Source organism: Helianthus annuus, chromosome 5 (genome assembly GCF_002127325.2).
Source record: "Helianthus annuus cultivar XRQ/B chromosome 5, HanXRQr2.0-SUNRISE, whole genome shotgun sequence".
Classification (NCBI taxonomy): Eukaryota; Viridiplantae; Streptophyta; class Magnoliopsida; order Asterales; family Asteraceae; genus Helianthus; species Helianthus annuus.
In genome coordinates this window covers 167,511,754-167,533,611 of record NC_035437.2, presented here as the reverse complement: position 1 = coordinate 167,533,611, position 21,858 = coordinate 167,511,754, and the positions used below count along the sequence as shown (strand labels likewise).

At 35.8% G+C, this 21,858-nt stretch overlaps 1 protein-coding gene across 1 annotated transcript; it reads right to left on the bottom strand.

The window, feature by feature from the left end:
• Positions 1-7,139: 7,139 nt before the first annotated feature.
• On the bottom strand, positions 7,140-17,085 carry LOC110941580 (RHOMBOID-like protein 12, mitochondrial). The gene is made up of 8 exons (XM_022183218.2): positions 16,547-17,085; positions 10,794-10,917; positions 10,375-10,494; positions 10,163-10,273; positions 9,227-9,271; positions 9,037-9,141; positions 8,303-8,344; positions 7,140-7,418 (listed from the first exon to the last, which is right to left on the bottom strand). Exons 1-8 carry the CDS (start codon positions 16,903-16,905, stop codon positions 7,329-7,331), a joined length of 996 nt encoding a protein of 331 aa, XP_022038910.1. The 5' UTR covers positions 16,906-17,085; the 3' UTR covers positions 7,140-7,328.
• Between the last annotated feature and the right edge of the window lie 4,773 nt (positions 17,086-21,858).

The window sequence follows — 21,858 nt, the reverse complement described above, 5'->3', positions numbered from 1 at the left end:
TTTAAAAAAATTGGGAGAATTGGAGGAGAGAGAAACTATCGCATTGGATTGACTAAAATGCCCTTACACAAACCCACGCGCCTCTTTTTTTTCCTTCAATTTCACTCATTTAATCCTAGCCCTTGATTAATAAATAGACGGTTAAGATTACTTTCTAGCATTTCTACCCAAATAAACTTCATATTATATGCTGACTCTAACATAATATTTATTTTGGCTTATAAATATTTATTAAGCTAAACATTAGTCTTGTTTACAATAATAAGAGACCCCAAAAATTAAATTGATGATAATCAAATCAAATCAAAGCCAAAATGATGTGTGGTTCAATTCAATTGCAAAGCATTCCTCAAACAATAATTTTATGCTTGATAATTGCACCATCTTACATGATAACTAATTATTTATGACATATCTCCTAAATTAGGAGCGACAAAATGACTTATATCTTGGCCCAAAAAACTTTAAAGATAAAAAGGGATGTGTAAATTGAACCACGAATTATAATAATCGAACCAAAACAAATTAGAACTATAATATTTCGGTTTTTGGATGTTGGTTTTAGGATTAATATAATATTTCGGTTTTTGGATGTTGATTTTAGGATTAATCGAAAACTTTCGGTTTAGTTTCTTTGTTTTCGGTTTAATTTCGGTTAACAATACTTAAAATTATATTTCTTAGGTTGAAGATTAAAAATTATACAAACCCAATATAAAAAAGGTAAAGTTTGTTGAGCCAAATACTTGAATAAAACGAACCAAACATAAACCAACCTATGAGCCAGGAAGGACATAACCGACAGAACGATTTTCGAATTATAAAAACTAAGCTTTCCATTTCGGTTTTAGATTTATACAAAACCGACTTAAACCGAACCATGTAACATACTAATAAGCACTACTATTAAGAATGTGAAACGTTTTGACTTTTGACTTCTAGTTTTGTGACAAACATGATCTTCTTTCTTTATTTAGGGTATGTTACATTGGCACAACTTTCTAAATATGGTAACATTTGAAGGTACATATACTATTTGTGGAAATACCAGGAAACAAAAAACTCTATGTGAACAAATTTCTTGTCTAAATCAATTTCAATTTTGCCTCTCAATTGAGAGACATCAACAACAATTATTGGGAATTAATCAAGTTTTCACTCTAATCCGGTTGTTACTAAATCAAAATCAAAGAATATGATCGATGTTTCAGTGATGAGACATGGTGTTAGTAGATGCACGGTTGTTAATCGACCCACATGATATTTTCATGTCGCCTTTTTATATCGTGCAAAACTTTTGTTTTATTCGTTTAAATATAACCAGGGGCGGACCCACATGGTCCGGTCCACGGACCCCAATCTTTTTTTAGAAAATAGTAGTTACGGTACGTTAAATTTTTCAAGGACCCCATAAAATAAATTAGTTGGACCCCATAGTATTAAAGATAAAGATGGTGTGGTGGTAAATCCTCTTATGTTCTAACAAATAGATCCCAAGTTTAAGTCTTACATGTCTTTTTTTTATAGTTTATTTTTCCCATGAAAATTAAACTAGTGTTTTAAAACAGCACAACCACCTATTGACCCTCTAATTTGCTTCTTTAAAATGATAAACTGAATGTCGATTTTATTTAACACTTGATTACCAATAATATTTAACACTTGATTACCAAATAAAATTTCCAACATATAATGTAATGGTTTCATGTCCACTAAATGCTTTTACATTATTTCCTAGCCCTGACCCGACTACGATGACCGGCCCGAAAATTTTAATGTTTGGTTGTAAAAAATTCTTATACGAAAAATAGAACCCAATGAAAAAAAATCCTAGGTCCGTCACTGAATATAATGCTAGACGTGTACATACACACATCTTTTGTTTTATTTGTGTAAATATAACGCTAGACTTGTACATGCACACATCATGCGCACAATTGTCTCATTTGTGATTTTGTCACAGAACCCTTGTTTTATTTGGTATAACGCTACAGTTATACATGGTTCATGGGCACATCGCCCACACAATGGACACATTTGTGATTTTGTAATAATACCTTTGTTTTATTTGTGTAAATATAAAAAGATAGTAGAAAAAAAGAGAACCATTTAAGTCATATAAAAACGGCTTATGTTAATAAGCAACATTTGTTACTAGTGTTCATTGTCTTGTGTCTTTTAATATACTCGTTACTGTTCAAAGACTTCAATTGTTAATATATAGGAGAATATAAAGTGAGTAACGAATATTGAATAAATATACATAGCTACTAGCTAATAGACTTATGTATTAATCGGGGTTGTATAACAAAAACTATATAACTATATAATTTATAAAAAAATTCATATAAAGAAGGTATTTTTATTATCATTTAACAATTCACACAACTAACTTGAATTTATCATAAAAACGGCTTATGTTAATAAGCAACATTGAAATGCCATAATAGGTCGTGTATTACATATGTTGAATACATAAAAATATGGGGAAATGGACTGTATCACCCTAAACTATGCAAAATTGGCCAATGTCACGCCCAACTTTCAAATTGGCTCTCACCACCCTCTACTTGACAACTTGGTGTCACTGTCACCCCTTCGTTAAAAAAACACCAACTGAGTTAGTTTTTTAAGCCTATGTGGCATGCAAATGATGACTTGGAAGCATACGTGGACAGAGCCTCATTAAATACCCATTTCCCTCTTTAATCAGTTGCATTTCATCATCACCCAGTTCACTGCGATGTTGGCGATCAAACCCTAATTCGCTGATCATCGACGATTGCAGCCAAAATTCAGACAACCAAGAGGTAAGGGTTGATTGCATTGTGGTTTTACACACTGATTTAACTTATGGATCGTATAGATGTTATGCTTTGGTACGGTGGTTGTTTAGATTTCTCTTTTGATCAACCTCAGTATATTGGAGGTAATTCTAAGTTGTTGGTAATGGATTTTGACCATCTCGCATACTTTGAGCTAGTTGATTATGCACTGGAAACCAGCCAGTATGAAAGTAGGGATTTTTATATGTATGGGATGGATGCGGATAATGGTGATTTTAAACTGTTTCGTGATGATAAAGATGTGTTGGAACTTGCAATGAAGGCTAAAAATTGGACTGAACCGTTCCTTGAAGTGTTTGTTCAACATAGCCCAATTATGTCTGAACATAAGACCCACTACTGTTCCCAACCCAGTAAACCACAGGCCCAGTCCAGTTCCCAGCCCATTAAACCTAAGTCTAGTTCTCAGCCCATTAAACGACAAGCCCAACCCAAAAAACTAGTACCCAAGCCCAGAAAAAAAAGTAGTAGATGTGAAAGTGGGTAGGGCATCTGGTAAAAGTTTTACAACTCCTGAAGTCCCTAGATCTGGAAGTACATCAGGTGTAGAACCTGGTGTTAAACAGGTTGTGGAAGAACCAATACACGAGGCTTCATGGGCATTTGATATAGATAAAGAAACAAATCTTAAAGAGGTTGTGAAAGAACCAGTAAAAGAGGTTGTACAGGAAGAAGTCTTTGGTCAAGATAGTGATACTGGTGATAAAGAAGCTGATTTAGATAGACAGGACAGTGAAGACAGTGATTACAATGAAGAGTCCAGTTGTGATGATGATGAGGATTGTTATTCTGATGAGGATGAGGTTCTGGAAGAATTGGTTGGCTTAAATTCAGACAGAGAAGATTTTGAATGGAAACAGTCACAAGATGCAATTAAACAAGCTACCAAGGATGAAGAAGCAGCCACAAAGAAGATACTTAAAGAGTGTATGAAACCTAATGAAAAAGAAGGTAATTTGCATGAATCTAATGATGCAGGTTATGCACATGTAGAGGGATACAGTAGTTATGAAGAATCAGATGGTGATATTGCCACACCAGGTGATAGTGAAGAAGATGATGTTCGAGGTAAAAAGTTTAAAGAAACTGCTCCTAGTGTAAGTGCACACATTAACCGGAAGAAGTTTGTTTGGAAAGTTGGGACAAGGTTTGCTTCAAGGGATTCCTTTAAGGAGGCAGTTAGAAGATATGTTGTGTCTAATGGCAGGAATCTTTTCATAGCAAAGAGTGATAGCAAACAAGAAGGTCGTGTAGTAGTCAAGTGTGTAGCAAGGTGTCCTTTCTATCTATTTTGTTCAATACACACAGGGAAAGAGTGTTACATGATTAAAAGTGTGAAAAACAATCACACTTGCCAAAGAAACATGATAAAGAATAGGCAACTAACTGCTAAGTTTATAGGTGATGAGTTCCTACCTTTATTTAAGGCCAAACCACACTGGTCTGCTAAGGAAATCATAACTGTTGTCAGACAAAAGTACAAGGTGATTATAAGTAAGTGGTTGGCTTATAAGGCTAAGAAAAGTGCACCTAAGAAGCTTCATGGATCAATGAGAGATCATTACAGTAAGCTTGGTTCATATCTGAATGCATTAAGGAAAGCAAATCCATCATCAACTTTCAAGTTAGAAACTGCTCCACCAGGTTTCATTAATCTAGATCCAGAGGCCACATGTGAAGCATTCTTCAGACTGTTTGTATGTTTTGATGGTCTTAAAAAAGGGTTTCTAGCTGGATGCAGGAATGTGTTGTGCTTAGATGGGTGTTTTCTAAAGACCTTCCTTGGAGGAATGTTGTTAACTGCTGTTGGGAGGGATGCTAATGACCAAATGTATCCTTTGGCTTGGGCAGTTGTTGAAGGAGAAAACAATGACAGTTGGGAATGGTTCATGCATGAGCTACTGCTATGTTTGGAAGTAAATGATGTTGGGCTTTCATGGACATTCATTTCTGACCAGCAAAAGGTTGTTACTCAATTCTGTCTTCCTAAATCAGTTGTTTGTTATTCATTACTTATGTTTAAATACTTTCGCATGGTCTGTTAAATGTTGTTTCATTGATTTGGCCCTATGCAGAGCATAGAAACTGTGCAAGGCACATCTATGCAAATTAGTTATTCATTACTTATGTTTAAATGCTTTGAGTCACTTGAAAGTGCAGTTGCACTTTGGTTTATACTTTGGCCAATTCTGCACCTAGTTGCAGTTTGACTGCAATTTGGTCAAACTTTGGCCAATTCTGCACCTAGTTACAGTTTGACTGCAAATTGGTCAAACTTTGGCCACTTTTGCTTTACACACTTTGTCAATTTTGGTTCAAACATTGGCCATGTTGGCTTCATGTGCAGTTTGAGTCACTTGCAAGTATGGTCAACATGTACATTAACTTAGATGTCCAGTTGAGTCAAAGTAACAAAAGCATAACTTAGATGTCCATTTCATAACAAGTGGGCACAAATGGTTACAAACACTAAATACCACAGCAGTTCATTATCAATAAATACTAATTCCACAAATACAACAATATGGCAATTGCAATTACAAAGGTTAGCACATATGGTTTCTTCGACTTCGTCTTTGTGTCAAATCTCATTGCTTTCAAGTTCTTGTTCTCATCTATTAATAACATATTGTGTAATTCAAGGTTCTTTATCTTCAGGTCTTTAAACGTCACTGGAGTTGAGGTGCCGTATGAACGTTCAACGAACATCTTATCAACATCTTCTTTCCACAGGAAGAATTTGCAATCCCCTATTGACAAAACACAAAACTATAAGGAAATTGCAATGGACTATCTACAAAACACCAAATTGATCTGCAAATTCAACTTACAGGCCAGTGAGAACAGCCGTAAAATTCTTCACCATGTCTTTCACTTTTAAGTCCAGCTACTCGAAGAACCGCAACAATGTCGTGATGACAGTACACATTTCCATCCAAATCGACCTTGAAGAGTTTAGGTTTTCGAATTAGACCAGAGGTAGAAGACGAGGACATGTTGACTGAATGTTTCAAGGGGCAATTAGGGCAAGAACGGCTATGGGGAGGAATTAGGGCAAGAACGGCGATGGGGTTTAACAGGTGCGATTGATCTTCGTCTGCAATTGATGGGGAGAAGATGAGTTTGTTTTGAAATTAGGGTTAAATTGATGTTAAAGAGATGATATAACAAGTCTCTGTCCACGTACGCTTCCAAGTCATCATCTGCATGCCACATAGGCTTAAAAACTAACTCAGTTAGTGTTTTTTTTTAACGAAGGGGTGACAGTGACACCAAGTTGTCGAGTAGAGGGTGGTGGGAGCCAACTTGAAAGTTGGGCATGGTATTGGCCAATTTTGCATAGTTTAGGGTGATACGGTCCATTTCCCCTAAAAATATTCAACACATAAAAGTATATATTTTTTTCATATGACCGAATCTACGTAATAAATTTTACATATAACAATACGTATAAATAATATTATTTTTATTATTATGTATCTTTTAAATATAACTTTTATTTAAAGTAATACGTATTAAATTTTACATATAATAATATGTATAAATAATATTATTTTTATTATTATGTACCTTTTAAATACAATTTTTATTTAAAGTAAATAAACATAATTTTATTTGTATGTCACAAACTAGATTTGTTATTCTTATTAATAATTATTGTCCAGATTTAATTAATTATTAGTTGTTATAAAATTATGATCTAAGTTAACGATGACGAACAAAATATTTTCATAAGCAACGGCGATTTATTATGCCACAAATGGGTAAAAGATAACAAGAATATTAAAATAGGTTAAATTACTTTATCCTAATTTATAAAGTATTTCTTTGTTTAATGTCATGGGGATTTAACATGAGATAAGTTATTCCCATGGGCCATAAACTACAAGATAAGTTATACCCATGGTACATTCATTTTCTAATACAAATTACCAGATAAGTTATACCCATGGGCCATAAATTAACTTATGATAACCAAATTCCAGTTAAGTCCAAGCCCAGCCAAAGGGGTCTCTAGCCGAAGGGGTCTCTACTCTCTTTGATTAAAATTTGAATGCATTATCTTCCTCAAAGAATGAAAGTATTTTCCCAATGAAGTTTGACTTTCAATCCAAGTCCAAATTACGAATGTCGAAACCATTGACCATTTCACCTAACCTAACCCGATCAGGCTGGCTTGCTAAACAGGTCAGAGACAGCGCGATTAACACAAGTATCAAACACAAGTACCACTCATTTAACTACTTTATATCTAATGTCTATAACATAGCTGTATGTACCAAGAAGAGGAAATGACGTCTAACCTCATAATTTAATTATTTAAAAAAATGTATAAAACTACATAGTGCACTTTTTATAAAACAAGTTTAATCATGTCTTGTTAGCCCTACAACCACCCAACAAGCTCAATGGATACATTCAGTTTATGAAAGTAAATACGGTTAGACGTAGCACCACAAACGGGTGGGAAAGTATTTAAGTTTAAAACCGCCCCTTCCTAAGCCGTGCCCAAGCTATGGCAGCAACCATAGCACCACCCAAGTGAGCAGATCCCGAGATTTGACTATTTCCCTGAAACAGTTAACCAAAATAAAAATTAGAGAAAAATGTTAGATAGTCCATGTGGTTTTCTCCATTTTCACCTGTAGTCCCTACACTTCTAAATTACAGCTATAGTCCCCAACTTTTGCACATAGCATGGATGGTGGTTAGTTTTTGGTGTTAAGTGGGTGTGAAATTACTAACATGTCCTTACTGTTAAATTACTAACTAAACTAAAAAATTAAAATAAATATAATTAATATTTAAAGATTTATGGGGGCCCACCACCCACCTCACCACTTCATCTTCTCCGCCTTTCACTACCACAACCATCCACCTTTCACCACCATCTCCACCTTTCACTACCACCACCATCCACCTTTCACCACCACACCATCACCACCACATAAACTAGAGTTTTAGACTGTTGTATGGTGGTGGTGGTGAAAGGTTGATGGTGGTAGTAGTGAAAGGTGGAGATGGTGGTGGTGGTGAAGATGGTGGTGGTGGCTGGGCGGTGGGTCCCACATAAAACTTCACATATTAATTATATTTATTTTAATTTTTTAGTTATTAATTCAACAGTAAGGGCATGTTGGTAATTTCACACCCACTTAACATCAAAAACTAACCCCCATCCACGCTAGGGACTATCCGAGAACGAATGTGCAAAAGTTGGGGACTATAGCTGTAATTTTAGAAGTGTAAGGATTATAGGTGTAAATGGAGCAAACATAAGGGACTATCCGGGCATTTTTCTCTTATAATTACACATAAAATGTTAAAACCAGCAGGTGGCTTTCAATTTCTCATGACTTTTGGTCAAAGAAAGTCAATTTCTCTATTTTGAAAACAAAAATAAGATCATTTCAGTTATAGATTGTGATTTCAGATTTAACATTTAGGAATCATACCTCCAATATTCTCATCATATCATGGCCAACTAGAAATATCCCCTGAAACAAACACATGAAACAAATGGGTCACAAACACGCAAAAAATAGATTTTGCATGATATTTATGAAGGGGTCATTTCGTATATACACAGTTAATATCGGTGAGATATCGGTTATATCGGTCATATCGGTCCCCTAGTAAAATATTGGTGTCAAATATCGGTCAGAATATCGGTACCGATATTATCGGCGATATTGACCGATATAACCGATATCTCACCGATATTTGACCGATATAACCGATATATCACCGATATTTGACCGATATATCACTGAATTATTATTATTAAATTGCTATATATGTAAATTTTGCATTATATTAGAATTACCGATATCCCACCGATATCTCACCGAGATAACCTATATCTCAAATATCGGTCCTTGACCGATATCCGATATTTTACCGCATTAACTGCATAGATATACCACTGAAAACTTGCATAATACTTGAAATTTCATATTTACCCATTTCATTAAATAGAGATTGTAATATGGCTGTTTTACCCTTCAGTTTCACTCACACTCCAAACTGTCATATACTAATGCAAGTTTTAAGGGAAGGGTATAAATGTAACAAAATTTGAAAAAATGGTGTTTTTGATTTTATGATTTTTTTTTTTCGTTGGGTAAATATGATATTACACCAAGTTTTATGAGGATATATGAACTTCAGTATACGAAAGTCGATATACCAGTAAGACAGCAGGGACAGGTATTATGAACTCGAGATATATAGTTTTTGTAGGGTTAAGGAATATATCAAGTAGCATGATAGCATTCACTGCACCACTGGCTCCCTAAAAATATGACAGAATCAGTGTTGCGAATCATATATGTCAAGTAAATTATCAAAATTTTGAAGGAAAAAAAAAATTAGCGTACCAGCCCTGGTACTTTTGAAGGGTCGGGTTCAAACATTCGTCTGTCCTGCAGTACATAAACATATAATAAAAATTATATAATGCATTAATATTTTATACCTTGGTTGTGAAATTTGCTTTACTTTTTATTAATAATTATTATTTCATTATTATTAAAGAATCTAAGTTCTTTTAATCATGGTTGTAAGAATCTCGACTAGCCTCCGATTAGTTGCCGATTAACCACTAGTCGGAGGTTCACCGAGTAATTTTTATCTAATCGTTCAATTAATCAGGAGGTGGTCAACATTGGTCAAACCCAGTCCTAGTTGGCCAAAAATCGGTGGCAGTCTAGCGATTCCGGCCAAGTTCCGACCAGATTCTTAACCAAAACCTGTAAATTCCGGTAATTAATCCTATCTACTTGAAAATATCGGTCGAAGAATGGGTTAAAACATGTCTACTTAAAAAAATACATATAAAGATGTGTGTATATACATTTAAAACTGAAAATTACATATAAAATCCCAATCCGATTAATCCCGATTAATCGTTAGTCATTAGTCGATACCCCAACGGCCGACTAGCGCCTAACGATTCTTACAGCATTGCTTTTAATATAGGCTTTACGAGATTGTATGCATTCTGAATACACTTTGGGCAACTTTCAAACCATTTCTCATTTTAGCCAAGTTTTGAGAGTTTACCTCTATACGACCCGCTGTAAAAATAAAATCTAAATTGACTTGTTATGGGTCGAAGTTGCCACCTCTATGTATATCAAGAACAGTCACGGTGTAAAAATATGTACTTAGTGTGCCATATGTAACAAAATCATTAAAACAAATGGGGATGGGGAGAAGCAAGTGACAATCAGAACGTGTCGTATTATTAGGGTTTAACGTATTCACTCTTAAATTAATTATTGGAACGGTTACTGGTTAGAACAAGTGTACACCTTTGATGATGGGGCCAAAAAAGCATGATGCACCAAGAAGAAGACTGAACCGACAAAAGCCCCAGCTAGGTATAACTTGAGCAGAAATTCAGGCCCAAATTGGTATCCAATCTGTCCAAATAAGCAGCAAAACGTACTACTAAATCAAAATTGTTAATTGAAGTAAGTGTAACCCAGTAAACATAATTTCTAACGGAGGGACATGAACTTACACTCTTCCCAAAGAAATAAAGCCCGATCATGTTTGAGACAATATGTCCCACTTCAATATGACTGAATGCAGACGTTATCATGGTATGGAACCGTCCGCTTTTAAAGTTGTCCAGTTGTATCTGTGCTGATGAAATGATTAAGAAAATAATAACACTTATGCAAAATACTAGCGCCATAACGGGTCAAGACGAGTACTTTTTTGTTCAGGTTCAACATGTTAGATCTGGTTGACCAGCGAATACTTATTATTCTTGTTTTAGGGACAACTAATGTTAGGAGATTCTCTGCATTCAAAATACACTTTTGACAACTTCCGTCTTGACTTTTGACCCATTTGATATAATTTTTTTTTGAATTCAACCCATTTAGTATAGGTCAAGATGTTCGAAGACCAAAAACATAACCATGAAGAACTCACCATGAAATTCTGCATCATGAACCTACGGTCAGCAACCCTCCATAGCAGAAACACAGCTACATTTGTTACAATAAGGCCTATTATAACACCATCAGTTGTGAGTCTCCTTCTGAACTGTGACAACCTGTTGAACATAATAACGAACATCTTATCATATGTAAACATGCTTAAACTGATTCCACGGGCCCAAATAAGCTTCACACACAACCAGAAGATGCATCTCTTTTACATATCAAATTATCAACCTTTTGGTATCAAAAGTAAACCTTTCATAATTTCTTCTTGCTACATTTATTTTTACATATCAGCGTCTCACGTCACATACCCTAACTTTGACCAATTTTGACCCAGATGTGCATCAGGTGCCGCCTCGGGGTCCTTCAGTATTAGACAAATAGTTAATTATGATTAGTTAGAGGGTGTAGATGTAAATATATTCCTTATATATTCCTGTAACCTATTCTGATTATACAACAATTGAATACAATACGTATTTACCAAGTTTATCTTGGTATCAGAGCCAAGAATCCCTAACCCTAGCTGCCGACTTCCTTCTTCATCGGCTACAGCCGATCACCCTCTTCTTCCACCCTAAATCGATCATCGGCAATCCTCAAACATGTCAACCGATATTATTGCCTTCACTCAAGTCGAGAAAACAACACACAATTCTCACAAGTTCGGTTTCACATTGTCACCAACAAATTATGGCTTCTGGAAACTCATGATTCAACCGTTCCTCGTTACTAATGGCCTGTTCGGATACATTGATGGTTCAATTCCCTGCCCTCCATCTGTGATCGCAACTTCTGGAAAAGAAAAAGAGGCACCCGCATCATCCACTGTGAACCCTAATTATGATGCATGGCTTGCAAACGATGCTCATGTACGTATGCTTCTTCTCTCTACAATCTCAGAGGCTGTTTTTCAACATGTACAAGGTACAACTTCACGTGACCTTTGGCTTTCCCTTGAACGTGCTTATGCCCCACACACCTCGTCTCGGGAATTTACGTTAAAAACACAATTGTTGAAGATTCAAATGAAAGGGGATGAATCCTCTGCTGCTTATTTGGCCAGAGCACATGAATATGCTACTGCTCTTGCCAATATTGGCCAACCAATGCCGGAAAAGGATATTATCATGCTTGTTGTTGCAGGTCTTCGTGAAGAATACAATGGAGTCAAACAAAATCTCCTTGCTAGAGAATTTACAGCTGTTTTTTCAGAGCTTCCTGGTCTTCTTGCTGATCACGAGTTCCTGATTAAGAAACCCGTTCCTGATGTTTCTCCGGCTCAGGCTTTTACGGCTAGTACAGCAGCCCAACCCTCTCCAGCATCAAATGACACTATTCAAGCTCTTCAACAGATTGCTGGACGTCTTGGTTTTCAGCTACAACCAACCACTGGTTTGTCTCCGGCTCCTACGCCACAGCCCTTTTACACAAACAGATCGGGTCCTAACAATCGGGGCCGCGGGGGTCGTGGTCGTGGAGGCCGGGGCGGCAACAATCGCTCACAGGTGAACAACAACCGCAATCAAGGTCAATTTAGTTGGGCTTCAAATCAGAATACAGTTTATGGCACTTGCAACAGGTGTGGTATTGGTCACTTGCCATCTCAGTGTCCAAACCGGGATCCGTCTACCATCAGATCACGACAACCTTCAGCTAACTATGCTGATTTTCGTTCCCAATCTGACACACCTGCTTGGCTCAATGACACAGGTTCCAACAATCATGTAGCACCGGACATGTCGGGTTTTGACTCAGCTACGCCTTACTTTGGTGAGGATAATCTACGCGTTGGTGACGGTAAATCTCTGCCCATTTTACACATTGGTTCTGCCAAAATTTTTTCACCCTCACGAACCTTTCATCTTAAAGATGTCCTTCATGTTCCAAAAATCAAACGACACCTTCTTTCTGTTCAAAAATTTTGTCATGATAATAATGTTTATTTTGAATTTCACTCTACTTTCTTTGCTGTGAAGGACAAGTCTACACACACTACCCTCCTCACGGGTCCAAGTGACGGTGGTCTTTATACTATCCGTTTTCCCTCTGCTCAACCACTTCCCAGAGTTGCTTTCTCCACGTATCGGGCTTCGACAACCACATGGCATCAACGCCTTGGACATCCACATGCTCAACTGTTTAGTTCTATGCTTTCTAGCTTTCATTTACCTGTTTCAGACAAGAATTTTGACTTTAATTGTTCTTCTTGTTTAGTTGGAAAATCTTCCAAACTTCATTTGTTATCTTCGGATTATCACAGTTCTCATGTACTTGACTTAGTTTTTTGTGATGTTTGGGGGCCTTCGGGTGTTTCCTCTTTTGATGGTCATAACTATTTTCTCTTATGTGTTGATCATTTTTCCAAATACATGTGGTTGTTTCCTCTAAAACGGAAATCTGAGGTTTTCGAAACCTTTAAACGTTTTGTTACCATGGCCGAGAGACAATTTTCCACCAAGGTAAAATCCGTACAAACAGATTGGGGAGGGGAGTTTCGTAATCTTTCCTCCTTCTTTGCCTCCATTGGCATCATTCATCGTCTCTCTTGTCCGCACACTAGCGAACAGAATGGGACAGTTGAGAGACGTCACCGCCATGTTGTTGAAACGGGGCTCACTCTCATGGCTCAAGCTCATGTTCCACAACGGTTTTGGCACTTTGCCTATGACACTGCCGTGTATCTCATTAACCGAATGCCCTCTCGCAATAACTCCAACATATCTCCTTTCGAGCATCTTTTTAAACATAAGCCTGATTTTTCCTTCCTTCGTGTCTTTGGCTGTTTGTGCTTTCCTTATCTTCGTCCATACAACCCACACAAGATGGATCTTCGATCCACTCCTTGTATCTTTCTTGGCTACAGCACCTCTCATCATGGGTATCGGTGCTTTGATCCCGAATCTGATCGCATTTATATTGCCCGTCATGTTCGATTCATTGAACATGTTTTTCCGTTTTCAAAACAAACTTCAAACACTTCCCCGATACCCGACCCCACTCCCTATGTCTCGGCCTATCCTACACCCGATCTCTCTACAACTACACAACCTACCCCGCTACCACAATCATCCCCAACACTCAACTCACCACCACAACCTCCCGATTCTACACCACCGTCGTCCAATCAACCCACTTCTACACCACCTACACCACCACCGCCCCCACCGCCACCATCACCACCACCACCACCACCACCACCACCGCCTCCTGCCTACACTTACTCACGAAAGCCCACTCGCTCTTCCACCACCTCGGCCTTTGATCAATATTCTACAAACCAAGCTGCTCCTATCCCTCCATCATCTCCTACTCCACCGCCACCTTCTTCCACCACAACTAGAACCCGTCCACCAAATCTTCGTTCCAACCCCAAGCAAACGAAGCCTTACAATGCCTCTTTCCACACCTCCACTGCTGAATCCGAACCTACTACTTTTACCGTCGCTAATGCAGACCCAAACTGGCGTAAGGCTATGGCTGAGGAGTACTCGTCTCTTATGCGTCATGGTACTTGGACTCTTGTTCCTTATGATCCTCGTTCAAATGTTGTTGATTGCAAATGGGTCTACAGACTTAAAAAGGATCAACATGGTTGTGTTCAACGCTACAAGGCACGCCTTGTAGCCAAAGGTTTTCATCAGCAGCATGGTATTGACTACACGGAAACGTTTAGTCCGGTGGTAAAGGCTACTACTATCCGTGTAGTTTTGTCTCTTGCGGTTCAACACAAATGGCCATTACGTCAACTTGACGTCCAGACCGCCTTCTTGTATGGTGATTTGAAAGAAACAGTGTACTTGAAACAACCACCGGGTTTTGTTGATCCACGCTATCCTAATCATGTGTGTCGGTTACGCAAGTCTCTATACGGTCTCAAGCAAGCTCCGAGGGCGTGGTTTCATAGATTATCCTCGGCTCTTTTGGCACTCGGGTTTAAAGGATCAAACACCGATCCTTCCTTATTTGTTTATTGCGCCTCTGACACCGTCCTATACATGTTGGTCTACGTTGATGATATTATATTAACAGGAAACAAACCCGAGGCTATTGATCATGTGGTTCGACGTCTTGGCAGCACCTTTGACATTAAGGACATGGGGCCACTGTCTTATTTTTTGGGTATCTCGGTCACGCGTAAAGATGGTGATCTCCATCTCTCTCAACAGAATTATATAAAGGAACTGCTGGCTCGTGCAAATCTGTCTCACGCCAAACCAGTTTCCTCTCCTTGCACTACCTCTGCTATGTTATCTCTTGGTGACAGTGATCCCTTTGATGATCCGGTCAAATATAGACAGCTTGTGGGTGCTTTACAATATGTCACTCTCACTCGTCCAGACATTACCTTTGCAGTCAACAAGGTCTGCCAATTTATGCACTCTCCCACCGTTAATCACTGGGCTGCTGTCAAACGTATTTTAAGATATCTTCTTGGTACGGTGGATCATACTCTTCTGTTTTCTCAATCGTCTACTACAGTCTTACATGCTTATACAGATGCTGCTTTCAACTCCTTGAGTGCTTTCTCTGATGCGGATTGGGCTTTCAGCGTTTTCAAAATTGCCTCGCACGCTCTTATAAAACCAAGGTTGTAAAGGTAAAAAAAACTTGAAGATATTATGTGTGCAAGCTGTATCAACTATTCAAGACTAGATAATTGCTACCAACTACCAAAACCATATCGAAAAGAAATCGTAAGTCGAGATCACTATTTTTAAAAGGAAAAAGAAAAACTTGTTTACGGTTGCGTATGCTAACAGGATAAAAACTACAAATGGTTATTAATCACGGTTGTGTATGCTAACAGGATAGCAACTGCAAACATTTATATTATATAAGCATGTATGCTAACCTTGGTTTAAAAAAGCGAGCTTAAAGCGTGAGGCGATGAAGCGCTAGGGTTGTCGCTTTTTTTGCTCTGAGGCGACAAATCACGTGAAGCGTTTTGAAGCGCGCTTTAAGCCCGAAGCGCCATTGGTTTGAAGCGACGCTTCAACCCAATCAGGTCAGATTTGGGTTTTTTATTTAGGCCCAATAGTCTCTAATAGGGTTTAATGGAGGCCCGCTACTTCTTTACCCTAAAATAAAGAACGTTAGTAAACATCTTCAGCCGCTACCTCCCTCTTCTCCATCAATTCTTCATACTTTCTCCAATAATCGACTTTAATTTATGTTTTAACTATGTTTTTTATGTGTTAAGTGTGTTTTTTTATCATGTTTTTGTGTTTATTATTGATTAACAGGTAAAATATGTCATATTGACGTGTACAAATATTTTTTTATTTTTTTTAATTTTGAGCGCTTCGTATAAGTGAAGCTATCGCTTCGCGCTTGAAGCTTCGCTTAAAGCTTTTGGAACCAAAACGCTTTGGAGCGCCTCACGCTTTTTTAAACCAAGATGCTAACTATCCCACCAACTCACACATATCCACACACTTAACAGGATCTGTACAACAAAAATCTGTGAAAACTATCCCACCAAACAACATTGAACGTCCTATTCTTTCTGTCACATTGGGTTTACAGAAGCTATGATATGGTTTATGAAACACAAACACAACAATAATCAGTTATGCCCTTTATTCAAACAATATACAATAACATATATAGTGTGATCATTGATCAGTAATAATACCTAAAAAGTATGATTCACCCATTCCAATTATAACCCACTTCTCAAATATTGTTTAGGAGAAGAAACAAGCAATAAAACAGAAATAAAAAAGAAGAAATTACCAATTTTTTTGGTAACCAACTGTTTGATTGAATTGAATATTATGTCTTCTAAATTGATCTCTCAGTGATCCAAACTTTCCATAATCCACAAACAACTTGTTTGATGCTTTAAAATTGAAGAACCCATCAGGTAAAACCCGCTTAAAAACAAGTGGGTTTGAGAGGACTTTCATCAAACAGTTGGTGGGTGCTTCTCGAAATGGCTGTACATAACCAGTGTAGTGAGAGAAACTGTGGTGGTGATGGTGTGGGGTGACATTGGTGGCCCGGTGAACGGTAAGTGGGTTCGATCGTATGGTTTGTGAGACGAATTTTCTTGGATTTTGGGAGATTAGTTTGAGGGTGAATAGGTTCTTCATAGTGTGAGTTTTTTTGTGCAAACGAGCACAACCCACTTAAGATGTTTGAAAGTTTTGAAATTTAGAGTTGAATTTGTTTGTTAATTGTAGAATGATAAAATGATTGGAACATAGATTGCAAACCCTAGTTCCCAAATGTAAACGAAGATCATTTGGGGTGACATTGAATTGAATTAAACTGAATCGGTAAATGTGAAAACTTACTTAAAAAGGGAAAAAAATAAAGGGCTTGTAAACCTACCCACAAAGTGTCATTTGCGTTTTCCTAAACTATTTTTCAAATTAAATAGTTTCCAATTTATATTTATAAAAGGGGCTACTAAACTTACCCCACTTGTTACTTTTTATACTCCCTTTCAATAAAATCACATTTAAACTTGTCATATTTACCCTCTAAACAAGTCATATTTTTTAAAGTATTCTTTTTTGTTACAAAACAAATTCAAAAGTGTAAAAATATATTATGGACGTTTTTTTAAATGTTTATTTTTATGTTTATTTAAAAAACCATATTTTCTAAAAGGTTTTCTGATATTTTTTACACTTTCTCAAATAGTATTTTGATTATGTTTTCTTTTATTGAACATCTTTACAAATTACTAATAACATTTTTCATATAAAAACAATAATAAACAAGTTTAGAATTTTATTTTTGAAAAAGTCTACATTATATTTTTTTTCCTCGTCTAGTTTATATTTTAAATGTCTTATATTTATTGTTTTTAATATTTTAAAATGTTTTTTTATATATTTATTTTGGAACGACTTGAAGTGGGTATCTGATGCGTGGTCGAAAACCGATGATTATTCGTAATTAAGTTTATGCTTTTACGTGACTTTTGATTTCAAATACCTACTTTTGATTACAAAAAAATCCACATATATTTTTTAAATCAACCAGTTTGATACATTTTTTAAATGAAGAAGAGAAAAATATTTGTGAATTAACCCTATCCATTTGTTTTGATTTAGAAAAGTATTCACTTCGATTCAAGTCTTAAACTGGGTTTAACTTGTTTATAACATATTCTTTACACTAATTAAATTTGAATTTATATAGATTGTTAATTTATAGTTTGATAAAATAGTTTTAGTGTCTATTGTTTATTTATTCACTTACATAGATGGGCTGTAAACGCTATTTTAAAAGATTCTTTTTTTTTTTACTTTTTTGATAAATAAAAATTGTTAATTATTTTATCAACACGTCTAAAGTATTAAAAAAATATAAAAGTAAGACCTTTAAAATACAAACTAGACGAGGAAAAAACATAGTATAGACTTTTTTTCAAAAAGAAAGTTCAAAACCTTTTTTATTATTTTTATAAGAAAAAATGTTATTATTTATTTGTAAAGATGTTCAATAAAAAACATAATCAAAATATTATTTGAAAAAGTGTCTTTAGAAACAATATATGAAAACTTTTAAAAAAATATGATTTAAATAAAAATTAAAAAATAAATATTTAATAAAACGTCAGTAATCTTTTTTTACACTTTTGAATTTGTTTTGTAACAAAAAGAATATTTTTTAATATGATGATTTGTATAGGGGGTAAATATTAAAAGTTTTAATATGATTTTATAGAAAGGGGGTATAAAAAGTAACAAGAGGGGGTATATTTAGCCTACCCCTTATAAAATCTAATAAATTACAAAAGAAAAAATTTAATTAAAAACATTAGACTATCTCCAACGCCGCCTGATTCCCTCGTCCTTGCCACGCTGGAGTCATCCTTTGCATTGGAGCTTCACGTCTGATGACCTTCGAAGATGAGGAGCCCTTGCAGAAGGGCGTGGAGTTACCTCGGTCCAAACGTTGGGGTGGGCCCAACTCCGGCTGAAAAAGAACAAATCACCGAGAACTCTAGTATTTTGATTTGTTTTGTTTATTTGAAGTATATGATAAAAAGAAATTGGAGTTGCAGGTCTGTCTCATGAAGGTTTGTTGAGTAGATGAAGAGAGAGAGAGATATTTTGAAAGAAAAAAAAAACATCATCTCTTTCTCTTTTGCAGAAGGTTTGCGTGAAGAAGAAGCAGAAAAGTCAAAAAGTTATTTGAGGTTAAGATATTATTTTATTAAAATAAAATTAAAACTACACATATGTATCAACTAAAAATGTTATAAAATCTAAACTGAATTAATATTTTAAATATATTTCATAATTTTAGTATTTATATTAAAAGTAAAATAGGTGATGATGTGGAAAGTGTAAGGATATGTAAGGATGTTTGTAGGGTTTTGAGGTTTTTAATGATTTATAAGGATATGACGTGGCAGCTGACTAAGCAGCTAAGGGCACCTAAGGACGCCCTTAGCATTGGAGATAGTCTTACATCTCTTGTTCATTTAATACAAGTAAATAAATTAGAAAAGTTACATAAGTAAAAGTTATGTTTCACTAAATAAAACTAAGATATCTTTAACTACTCTTGATGTTACTATATATAGGTGAACGAGATGTTTATGAAATTGTATCAATCATTACGGATGTTCAAATGATCGACTTTACTTGCACCAGGTTGTTGAGCAACAAGGTTGTTGTAAAGAATATTAAATCTCATAATACTTAGTTTTAAATCCAGGCTTCTACTTAGAGATAAATTGATAGCGAGAAACATATTGAGGTTGTTGCATTAGGGTATAAGGAGTGGTTAAACAGTTTAGAGTGGCAAAAGAAAAAACTGACCAATCAGAGCGCGCCATGTCAATTTGGCAAAAGTGTTTAAACTTTGGTGAAAAATGTTGGCAATGGTTTAGACACTTGGTGAAGTGGTAAACTATTTTTTTAAAAAAAAAAGGAAAAAGGTGTGATTGGTTGAGATAGGAATGGACCCCACCCACAATACCCCCTCTCTCTCTCACTACCCTCTCTCTCTTCTTCTCGCTTCGGTAATGCCTCACCGCCGTTGATGTTTTGCCGCATTCGATGTTGGTTGGCGGCGGTGTTTGCCGCGCGGCAAACGGCTTTGCCGCTGCTTTGCCGCTGCCACTCCGTATCCCCTTATGTGGTGTAAAAAATGTGAAACGCGCTCCCAAAAACTATTGGCACTTTGCGAGACAACTAATAATAATAATAATAAATAATAGCATAAAAAAGGATGATAAACGTTATGATATCAACATCCTCCGAAATGGTGATTCATGCACGTGCTAAAGCAACTTCCTCGATCGTAGTCCACGGTGAAGAATTCCATTACAAATTATTTGGAACCATTTTGATTGAATAGAAGTGTAAAAAAGGTTGAAGTATAAGAGGAATATTGAACTTGAAGTGAGTTTGGTGTAGAAAATTGTGTTGTTTAGATGATATTTATATAGGTATTTTAATAAAGGATATTTTTTAATGACTTAGCCCGAATCACAAACCATTTTTGGCTGGTACTTATATGGAGGGACCGGCCGGTGCTATCATCGATGCCATGCAATACAAAGCCCTCTCCCACATTCACATTGTGTTCATTTAGGAAAAGGTTCAAAAGGTATATGAGTTAGTTCTTCTAAATAAAAGTTAAAAGTAAATGAATATTGCAATAAAATTTAGGATGCCAGTTTCAGCAACCTACCATAGAAACTAGAGAAGAGATGACAAACCCTAGAAAAAAATTGGGAGAGAACATCAAAAGGTTTTAAAACCCCCTCCGATAACCAAAAACAATCAACGTGTGGCCCAACAAACTCACACACATGCGACTCGTGTCCTCACAAAGTTAGTGTATCCACTTAACGAGTTGTGAAGTTGCTGTTCAAATTATTGAACATTTACTATATAGTATAATCTATATATATATATATATATATATATATATATATAAATGAGATGGATTTGGGCAATGTGGCATTTGTCTTTGGCCATCTAGGATGATGTGGCAATGTGATTTAGGAGGGAAATCCCATTCCTCTGTACATTCGCAATTCCAAACAAAATGTAGGCGGCATCCGAATTTAATTGGGTCGGGTTATGTGTGCTCCGAAAACAACCAGCTATTATATTCGGATCATTTATAACCTAATTGAAATCTCATTTTACTATGTAATCTCCTTCTTTTCTTCTTGATTCGGTTATCTTCTCTCCCATTTTACAAAAATTAGGTCAACATCAAAGGTAAATACACTGATTTGAACCTAAATTTATGTTATTATAAGTTTTGTATCAACAACAGGCTTTGATTTTAACATTTGTTTTGTTTTGATTTTTGTAGATCCAACCGTAGATCTTTAAGGTATGTTGTTTATTCCTTTATCCCACCATAATCTGATTTATTTTGGTCTGATTTTTTGTAGATCCCACCATAATCTCCTTCTTTTCTTCTTGATTCGGTTATCTTCTCACCCATTTTACAAAAATTAGGTCAACATCAACGGTAAATACACTGATTTGAACCTAAATTTTTGATATTATATGTTTTGTATCAAGAACAGACTTTGATTTTAACATTTGTTTTGTTATTGATTTTTGTAGATCCAACCGTACATCTTTAAGGTATGTTTTTTATTCCTTTATCCCACCATTATCTGATTTTTTTTTTGTCTGAATTTTGTAGATCCCACCATAAATCACATTTGTTTTGGTCTGATTTCTGTATCTCTCACCATAAATCTTGAAGGTATGCTGGTTATTCATTACCTACATTTTGATTTATACTATTCTCATTTCTGTACATCCAAATATATTTATCGCATTTAATGATTTTTCTTGATTTTTGTATTCATGTCATCCCCGAACTCTGGCATAACAATCGGAATTCCATCTTTCTGCAAGCAAGAAGGTTAATTAAATCTTTTAATTTTGTTTTTTAACTTTTATAAATTTACCATCTATATTTTTATTATGTTTTATGTTATGTTTTTATTAATTACCAGTACGGTATCAATTTATAAGATTAGTGTAGCAAATTTTTAATATTAATTATAACTAATATGTTATAAATTTTAAAAAATAATTATAGAC